At 30.6% G+C, this 10,880-nt stretch overlaps 1 protein-coding gene across 1 annotated transcript; it reads left to right on the forward strand.

The window, feature by feature from the left end:
• Positions 1-3,766: 3,766 nt before the first annotated feature.
• Positions 3,767-7,889, forward strand: LOC130933089 (probable purple acid phosphatase 20). Its single transcript, XM_057862602.1, has 5 exons — positions 3,767-4,081; positions 6,326-6,620; positions 6,709-7,286; positions 7,388-7,476; positions 7,638-7,889. Exons 1-5 carry the CDS (start codon positions 3,926-3,928, stop codon positions 7,816-7,818), a joined length of 1,299 nt encoding a protein of 432 aa, XP_057718585.1. The 5' UTR covers positions 3,767-3,925; the 3' UTR covers positions 7,819-7,889.
• Positions 7,890-10,880: the final 2,991 nt, after the last annotated feature.

Genomic DNA, 10,880 nt, shown 5'->3' on the forward strand with positions numbered 1-10,880 from the left:
GAAAACCCCAAAAATATACTTTTCCCTAACTAATAATAAGAACATACCTCCCTACAATTCCTTGAGAAGACAACCCGAGGTTTAAATACTTCGGTTATCAATTTATTTAGGGGTTTGTTACTTGTGACAACCAAAACGTTTGTAAGAAAGGTTGATTGCTTAGTTTAGTAACTATACTTACAACGAGAGTTTACTATAACCTCTAAACCATCAATCTTCAGTTCTTCAGCCTCCTTGAGCTCAGAAATTGCCCCCAGCGTATTGCCCTTAAGTTGGTCACGTGCATCTTATCACACGTATGCACGGATCATGCGTACGCTTCGCTGACAACTTTTCTGGTCATGCGTACGCGTGGGGTGACGCATGTGCGTGCCCTTCAGTTCAGCAAATCCTCATTTCTTCATGAATTCTCCATTTTTGCATGCTTTTTCTTTATTCCTTCAACCCAATCTTTGCCTTTTAATCCTGAAATCACTTAACAAACATACCAAGGCACCGAATGGAATTAAAGTGAATTAAAATTAGCAATTTTAGGGGCTAAAAATCATTTTTTACTCTTAAGCACAAATTAGGAGCAATTCACAAAACCATACTATTTCATTGAATAAATATGAGAAAAGGTGATAACATCCCCCAAATTAAGCACAAGATAAACCACAAAATTGTGGTTTATCAGAAATATTACTAAAATATGAAGAATGATTAAATGATTATAATTAATTGAGGAAGCGTGAAAATGTGGCAAGTATGCCGGAGATGCATATATGAGTATTGAATGAATGTAGTAAATGAATAATGAATGGAAAATGTTGGATGTGAGTATGCATGTATTTTCTCTCTGGTTGTAAGGGTGACAGGACATTGATACCCTCTAATGATGACAGGGCACAAATACCCTCTATCGGTAACAGGGCACAAATACCCTCTAACGGTGACAGGGCACAGATTCCCTCTAATGGTATTAAGGCACAACAGAGAGATTGTGCCCGGGTAAGCTACTGGACATGTCGGGTTGGCTAGATAACTGACAGATGAGACTAATCAGCCATAGAATAGGCATGCATCATATGCATCTATATGTTTGTTTGGTGTGCTTTGTTTGAAATGCCTAACTGATTGCATAAACTACTTGCTACCTGCTTATCTGTTGTATATGATTTCTACTTGTTATTTCCTTGCGTATAGTAATTGTATGTGTAATAATTAATTCTGGAGGCAGTAGGGAGGTTTGGAGGAATTGCGAAATGGGAATATTAGTATAGAACGAAGATCCTTAGTTAGTTGCCTTATCTATTTTTGTTTTAGTTATGTTTTTATAAGATTAAATCGTGTAGGATTGCCTTCGACTTTTCCGGGATATTATATGTTAGATATGTGAGCACTGTTACTATGCTGAGAATCTCTGGTTCTCACCCTATACATATTTGTAGTTTTCAAATACAGGACTTGAGGCACCTCGCTGAGACATGTTGGAAGCTTCTAATAGCGAAGATCTTTGTCTTTTAGGGCTTTATTTTGGATATATGTATATAAGTTTTAAGTATCTCCACTGTTTATGTATATGATGTATTAACTTCCTCTTAGAGGTTATTTTGGAGAAATAGGTTCTGTATGTAAACCTTGTATTTTGGTGTCTTTTGGGTTCTCTAATATATATATGTATATATGCTCATGTGCTCTGGCCGGTTTATCTTCGCGAGTCGAGTCATGAACTTTGCTATTTGTATTTTGGAACCCTTTTGTTTATATCCATGTTAGCTTTCTCTTGCCTTGCTCCGTTACGTTATCGTTTCGTGAGTATTGCGTTTTTCGATTTAATGATTTTGTTTTACCCTTTTCTTCACAGGCTTCTAGTTATAAAACCTTTTTCAAACTATATTATATATATATATATATATATATATATATATATATATATATATAATTTTCTTTTTAGAGGTCGTAATACTTCACAACCTCTGTCTTATGACTTAAGCATAAGATTTTGTGTAGTAGGGTGTTATATTATGGTATCAAAGCAATTCATTCTTGTAGAGTTTGAGGAATGGACTAACACTAATTATTATATATTTTTAAAAAAGAGCTTATATTTTTAATGACATTGAGGATATTTAAAAAATTGAGAATTCTAAGAAATACAAAGAATAAAATAAATATATTTATAATTTATTTTAAAAAATATCATAAACAATTTCTAAAAGTCTCTTTTATAGTATATAAAAATATATCGTTTTCGAGTATAATGTGCGAGTTCTTAGATTTGGATATTTAGGATTCGTTGAAGTATTGAGAGATAAAAATAATAGAATAGAATTTGCAATAGACAACGGTTAAAAAATAATATAATAGTGTAATTCTTTAATGCGTATATCAAATACACTTTTTTTTTTAGGCTTAATAATGTTTAAAATGGGTTACTGATAAGTTTGTTACAGGATACAATGAAAATATCTATCTTATTTTAGCATTACATAATCAAGCCTTATACCAATAATAATGGTATTTCCTATTCTACATATAAAGAAAGAGTTAAGATGGAGAAGAGAGAAATAATGAAATTGAGGATGAGTTGTTATTGTATGGATTATTATTATGTTCTGTTTTGTTATTCTGTCATCATATTTACAGGCATTAAATTTGTTTTGTCATTCTATCATCATATTTATAGGCATTAAATTTATGTTTGAGCCTACTCTTGAAGAGAAACATTCTTTTAAAAAGATGTAACTCTTTAATGGATTACAATTTTTTAATAAATTATAACTCTTTAATAAGTCACAAATTTATAAAGATATGTAACATTTTAAACTTAACTTTTTATATATTTTAAAAATATATTATCTCACATAATGTTCTAAAATAAATTAAATATAAATTTAGAGAATACAATGTCCAGTTTTTCAAATAAAAAAACTCTACAATAACTTATATAATTTGGATTTTTGTTTCTAATTTTCAAGCACAACCTTTGTATCAATTTAATTAATTACTTAAACTTACTAATTAAGAGACGAATGGATTTAATATATAAGATTCTAGAGATTTATTATTTAACATAATACTTTATGTTATATTAATGTTTTTGTCTATAATAATATTATAGGAATATAAATTTTTTAAAATTACGTTAATTTTATCTTGATATTATAGATTATAACAGAAAAGATTTATAAAATTAAAAGGTTGTAAGGAACTAAAATCGACTAAAAAAATCAAAATCTCCGTAGATTAAAAAAAATAAATAATATATATAAATTTTTTAGTTATTATTTTATGTGAAAGAATTTAATTTTTTATTAATAATTAATTTCAATATTTATTATCTAAAATTTGAAAGAATTTAATGTATATATTTTTATATTTAATTTAGTATTAAAACTGTTATTCAAATAAAAAAAAAGAAATAATTCTTTAATTTAAAAAAAATTAATTTTAATTAAACAAAAAATAATATATAACATATTTTAATTATAAAATTAGTAATATATAATAAATATAATAGATTCAACCAATCGTTTAATACAGATAAATTAACAGAGATAATAAATATGCTGAGAATATCCTTTTAATTTCATGAACCGGTGTGAGCCAAAAGACACATCCACGTTGAAGGGTTGACACATAATTGAATAGTTTCCTCGTATGAAAACAGACACACCAAACATTAATTACACTAAATTCTGAAAACAAATATAATATTTTTCATTGTACAGCTATATATATTGGACAGGGCAAAATATTTTAGCCATAATCATCATCACCATCATATATATAATTTGTTTTTGCGCTTTGTACGTGACACCGTCCTTAGTTTTGTTCTTCCTTAATAAATAACAATTACACCCACCACTTCTCATATCAACAGTAGTTTATATATATATATCTATCTGATTTGTTGCAATTACACATCAATAATTTCAGTAAGATGGGGATGGTGATGCAAATGCGTCTCTTGCAGTTGGTGGTGTTATTCATCGGAGTATTTGAATTAAACGGCGTCGTTTGTTCTTACACTCGGCCTCCTGTTCGTAAAACCATCTTTGTTCCTCATAACGATGATGATTCCAACTCACCAGAACAGGTAATAAACTCTAATCTATCTCACTACTCAAGTTTTAATTAATAAATTAAATTAATTTTGTGTATGTGCAAACATACATACATACAAGTGTGTAACTTTGAATATTGTTATTGCTTGCATTTTGGTCATGAATTTAATGAAATAAAAATTTTATTTTTTTGGATCTGTCGCGATAAATATATGTATGGATGGATGGCAGCATCATCATCTTCATTAATTGCTACTATTCTGTCGGTGTAGATCGTAGTTTGATAAAATTTGCCGATTAACGGTGTGTATGTAAGTATAGTTAGGTGAAGAAGACAATCAAATGATGATGATGATGCGGTTATCAATTTGGTTGGGGAAGTCGTGAGGAGTGGTGAATTGTGACTTGTGGGTGATGGATTGTTGCACCCAAATACCGAATAATGTGTACGATGTCACATTATGAAAATAATAAAAATCATTGTCATTATCTGCTTAATTTATACCGTTTTCAAGAGTAGATATCATATCATATATAATAGAAATGGGAAAGAAATCCTAAAATATAATGGATGTTACTGCTATAGTTTATTGGCTTGACGCATCTATCTTATATAATAATTACAAATGTCCTAATGGTATTTTTATGGATACTAAAGATAGAATCAATTTTTTTAGGACGCCTTTTTGTTTTTAATTAAATATATATAACGTATAATTTTCTTTTTTAATTAAAATTTTTTAACTCTTTTTTATTAAAATAAGTTACGTTTACTTGAAATTACATATATGCATATATATAAACGATATAATTTTTTGGTTACTTCAAATATAATAATAATAATAATAATAATAATAATAATAATAATAATAATAATATTATTATTATTATTATTATTATTATTATTATTATTATTATTATAAAAATATATTTTATTAACGTAATATTAATTTCATTTTTTAACATTTATCATTAATTATGAAAGATAAAATTATATAATTTTGTAGCAATTAAAATATTTTTTATTATATTGATAAAATGGTGAAAACTCAGCTACAGTTGACTTCACGTGAAGTAGCCGTTAGATGAAAATTTAATTAAATAAGTCAAATTATCTAACGGCGTGAAGTCAACTGCACCTGAATTTTCACCTAATAAAATACATATTTTATATTATTATTTGAAAAAACAAAAATAATATATATTATCTCGAAGCATATTTATTAAAAATAAGTGAAAATATAGCTTATTTTTATTTTCTAGAGAAAATATTTAAAAAAAAGGTGTCATTAAACATTTCTTAGAATATCATTTCCTCAATTGATTTTTGTTCTGTGAGGACAATTTATCAACACAAACCATTGTTGTATACGGAGTGTATCACATAACCGCAGTTTTAGTTTACGGATTTTAATACCATTTTTGTATTTGGTGCATGCAACACGGAGAGAGAAAATAACGAAGAGGTGAGGAGTTACTTTCATAGATAGATATTTTTTTTATGAGAATCTGTTCTTTTATGTTTATTAATTTTTAAAATAAATTTATACACTATTTTTCGTCTTCTTCACATAGAAATCTCTCTATTATAGAATTATTCTTTGTATTTTTATTTGTTTTTCGCTGGAGCTCTCCTCAAGTTTTTGGTTCGTTTCCTATTGCTGTTTAAAGATTTATGTTATTAAAATTTAATTTTAAGACATTTCTATAAAGAAAAATTGAGCATGGTTATCTAATTATATATTTATTTGTTAAAAGATCATTTGAATAGTAGGTAAAAAAGATAAATATATTTTAAGAGAAAACTATTCTTGTTAACAACGAAACTTTAAAACACTGATAATATTAACTACGAATGGGTAAAATTAATTGTGTAAAAGATGGTTTTTATGTGATAAAAGTATCTAAGAGTTAATTTTATTCATTTGAATTTGTCAAATACTCTAAACTTTTTCGTCTTTCAAAAATAAAAGGTTAATTTTGTTTATTCATGAGTATATTTGTTAACATTAAAATTTCATATATAAAAATAATAGTTTATTTTTTAAAGTGAGATAGTAATATATAATTAGATGTCACTATATAAAAATAGTAGTTATTTTTTAAAAAAATAACTGATATTAGTTAAAGAATTACTCTCTTAAAAAAATACATAACTTGTATAAAATATATTTTATATATAGCCTTGTAGCTAATGTTCCTTTTATTATTATTGTGCATACAATTTACAATGTTTATTGTTGTTTCCTAATGAGTAAGTTTGGTGGGCGTTAAAGGTACATATATCTCAAGTGGGCCAAGATAAGATGAGAATATCATGGATCACAAGCAACTCAGGCCCGGCTAAAGTTGAATACGGCCCATCTCCTTCTTCAATCGCATTTTCTGAAACTGGTTCTACCTCCTCATATCATTATATCTTGTATGAATCTGGAGAAATTCATGACGTGGTAATTGGGCCACTGAAGCCCAACACTGTCTACTACTACCGTTTGGGTGATCCACCTTCTAGCCGAACCTACCAGCTCAAGACTCCACCCTCTCAATTGCCCATCAAGTTTGCAGTTACTGGTAAGTCATTTTAAGGTGATCTCAAAGTAAATACTCTTCTCTTTTTACTACTACTAAATATAGATACGATACATGGTTATCTGTTTAGGTGATCTTGGACAAACAGAATGGACAAAGTCAACGCTAGAGCATATAGAAAAGTCAAATTACGATATGCTACTACTAGCAGGTGACCTAGCCTACGCAGATATGGTACAAGAGCTATGGGACTCGTACGGTCGGCTGGTTGAGCCCTTAGCGAGCCAGCGTCCATGGATGGTGACGCAAGGGAACCATGAGATTGAGAAGATTCCCATCATCCATAGCGAGCCCTTCACAGCCTTCAATGCCAGGTGGCGAATGCCCTACGAGGAGAGCGCTTCTGACTCCAACCTCTACTACTCCTTCGACGTGGCCGGTGGTGTCCACGTCATCATGTTGGGTTCCTATACTGATTTTGAGGCTGGGTCCTCGCAGTACCAATGGCTTCAGGGGGACTTGAAGAAGGTCGATAGGTCCAAGACTCCTTGGGTGGTGGTGTTGATCCACGCGCCGTGGTATAACTCCAACCAAGCTCATCAGGGTGAGAAGGAATCCGTCAACATGAAAGCGGCTCTCGAAGGTTTGCTCTACCAAGCTCGTGTTGATTTTGTTTTTGCTGGACATGTTCATGCTTATGAGCGCTTTGTGAGTCTTTTAATCTTATTATATTCTTGCTACTCAAGGCTTTATTATGATTTAACGTCTAGAATTTAAAATAAAATGACTTTTTTGTTTTATATTTTCAGACGAGAGTTTATAAAGACAAAGCTGACAACTGTGGTCCAGTGCATATAACAATTGGTGATGGTGGAAACCGTGAAGGCCTTGCTACCAAGTAAAGACAATTTTGACTTCTTTTCTTTTCCGCCTATTAACAATATGGATTTTTTGAAACTGAAGATTCACTTCTAAATTTAAGCCAGCAAGCACAATAATAATTGATCATGACTTTGGGTATTTATTATAATAAATTGTCTCTGATTTTTATGTTGACAGCTACATAGATCCGAAGCCAGACATATCGATATTCAGGGAGGCTAGCTTTGGGCATGGAATATTGGAGGTATTTAATGCATCACATGCACTCTGGAGTTGGCATAGGAATGATAATGACGAAGCTACTGCTAGTGACTCTGCTTGGTTAACAACCCTCACTTCTAACCCTGCTTGTAAATGATCCTAGTTAGGAAAATAGTGTTCCTAGCTAATATATCCTTTTCTCAATTATTAAAAAATATACTGTTGATATATTCGTCAGCTGATGCCATGACCAAAATTTAGAATTATCTGTCACAATAAATTTGAAAGGTTAAAAAATTAAAGGTTAAAAAAATATTGTAATGTTATTTCCTTTAATATACTTATAAGGCTCATAATTTAAAGTCTAAACAAGGACAAAAATTACAATGAGTAGCTGAGAATTATTCTGGAATATTTCCTGAAATAAAAAAGGTGAAAATGCTCCTTAATATTGCGATCTAAATGTTTCTCAAAGTGCTCCAGTCCACTCTTTGAACGGTGGTAGGAATACTTGTAAAGAATTTTAATGATATCTAAGTTAGTAAAAACTTTAAACATAACGAATAAAGTTGGGCGAAAAATATTTAAAATATTAGGATATTTTTAAGATAGACTAATGATTTAGTCATAATGACTAGTAAACCTTTTATGCTGGTAATGGACAATTATTTTTTCGCTACCAACAAAAAAAATTATGCCATGTAGTATGTAGAGTGGATTATCACTTTCGTGATAATAATTGAACTAATAGAGGAGTCCTTAATATACTCTCTACATCGAGTCGGGTTAGAAGTAATAGAACCTGAGTTTTTGCTATTTGACCTGTTTAGTCGAGCCAAGCAAGCCCAATCCAATTACAAACATTGGTTGAACGAAATGTACTTATCAGACATAAAAAAAGTCTAGTATTATAAAAAAGTCTAATTTTTTTTCTATGACTAAAAAAAAATCTAGTTAATATGTGTTTTTAGGATATAAATTAAAATTATTAATTAAAAAATTATAAAAAATATATAAAATTTAATTTTAATATATTTTCTGTACGTGTAATTATTAAAATAAAAATTTTAGTTAATAATTTTAATACTTGCCTTTAAAAGACATAATAGCTAAACTCAAGAATTTTTTTATTTAAATTAAATAAATATAGTACTTACGAAAGTGAATAAATAATGAGGTAATTACACAAATATATCATTGGTCACATACATCTCGAATGTTGAGAGGATTTTTTAAAAATGGGCGTATCTCGGATATACAGACTCCGTTCTGTGATAGAGTGACTGCGAGTCATATCTTGAGTGTACCCGATATATGAATAAACGCTGATATCGGACATTGAGCATTCGATATGTGCATTTTGTGAAGAAGATCTCAGCATCCGAGATAAACGCAATTGTCCTAGATGGGGGCTCAGCATCCGAGATAAGCACGATTGCGTATATAAGTCACAGCGTCCGAGAATAACGTGCATTACAATCCTGTTTTTCATTTTTGTGAGCTTCTGGACACGTGAATTCTAGTTCCTTTAGAAAATATGGCCTCCCGACAATATGTTCGCAAAGGAAAAACCTACCAACACCACCACCGCTGGGAGTCTCCGGCACATACTCATCTTCAGACGATGTATCGCTTGACGATCCGGACCCGATAACATAAGTTGAATCGCTCTCATCACTATCGTCCTCGTTAACACTATCATGAGGCTGGGTATAGTGGATCGGTGTCGCCTAGAGCGGCACAACTTCAGGAGTCGAAGGAGACGGCCCACCACCAACAACCCCGTCATGGACTGCAACATACAACTCCATCACATGTTGCGGCATTAGTCATGCATGTACGTCAAACATTACTTTCACATGCTGATCCCCATCAATCCAAAATAACCAGTTGGTAAATCCACCATTCGGAAGTGCGTGCAAAGACATCTACACCATAATACATATATCCCGGGTGCTGAGACCCTAATTATATTCTTAACTGTATTTCGGATGATAAGGGGACATTAGGAAGCTGCGTTTATCTCAGATGCTAAGATCCCTTTCACAAAACACGCGTATCTCGGATATTCAGTATCCGATATTAGCGCATGTTCATATCTCGGGTGCACCCAAGATGTAAATCGCAGTCACTATTACATAACATAGTCTATTTATCCGAAATATACCCATTTTTAAAAATTCTTTCAGCGTCCGAGATGTGGCCAAAAATATTTTTTTTATAATTATCTCACCGTTTATTCCTTTTCGTAAATATTATATTTATTTAATCTAAATTAAAAAAATCTCTAAACCCACCATTATAAAATAGAGAATATTTAAAGGACAGAAAAAAGAAGAGACGTTTAAGATCTTTGTCTACGGTTTAAAAAAAAAGAGAGAGAGAGAGAAATCTTTCTGTGGGCAACAGTAAAAGCCTCTTACACATGATGAGGGATGAGCTGATATGAGTAAGTAACTAATATGGGTTGAAATTTGAAATTTCAATGGATTCCGTCACTTGTATTCAATCGTTGATGAAACGAAATCATCAATCTGCACTGAATGATGATGCAATGCAATCATCCCCAACTCTTTATCCCCTTCTTTTTATTTAATTTAGTCCTTGATAAAAGAAATTATGAATGCCTCATGGCTCATTACCTATTGTAATTATGAAACAGGGTATCTGACGATAGGTATTCATGAGTAACATGTATAGGTGATCATGGAGGGGGAAAAAGAAATAATAATAATGATAATAACACTAACTCTTGAGCAGTCTCATTAGTCATTAATGAACAAGAACAACTATCAACTCCATTGAGTTGTGAAGGGTTATGAAATAGGAAATAAGATTATTTAGGTGATGTGTCAATATATAGTGATAAGAATAGATTGCTTCTAATAATAATAATAATAATAATAAATCTATATATTGAACTGCTATTATTTTGAATTTGTACAATTAATTTAATTCATATTTTTCAATTTTTTTCTCTATTCAATGGAATATGGGTTTTGCTATTTTTTTCAGCTGAATAGTATTTTATACTGTCTTTCTGGTTATTTATTAAATGAAAATTTATAAACCCCTAGACTTTCATATTGTTATTTTTTGCAGTACACGACAAAATTGTTTTTTATCACTTTTGTGGAGATGGAACATAGCAAGAAAATTTAGACCTCTCCTCTAATGGTAGTCGCTAATTATTTTTGTTATGGCCGAACGTTTGGTATA

The sequence above is a fragment of the Arachis stenosperma genome, chromosome 6, assembly GCF_014773155.1.
Source record: "Arachis stenosperma cultivar V10309 chromosome 6, arast.V10309.gnm1.PFL2, whole genome shotgun sequence".
Classification (NCBI taxonomy): domain Eukaryota; kingdom Viridiplantae; phylum Streptophyta; class Magnoliopsida; order Fabales; family Fabaceae; genus Arachis; species Arachis stenosperma.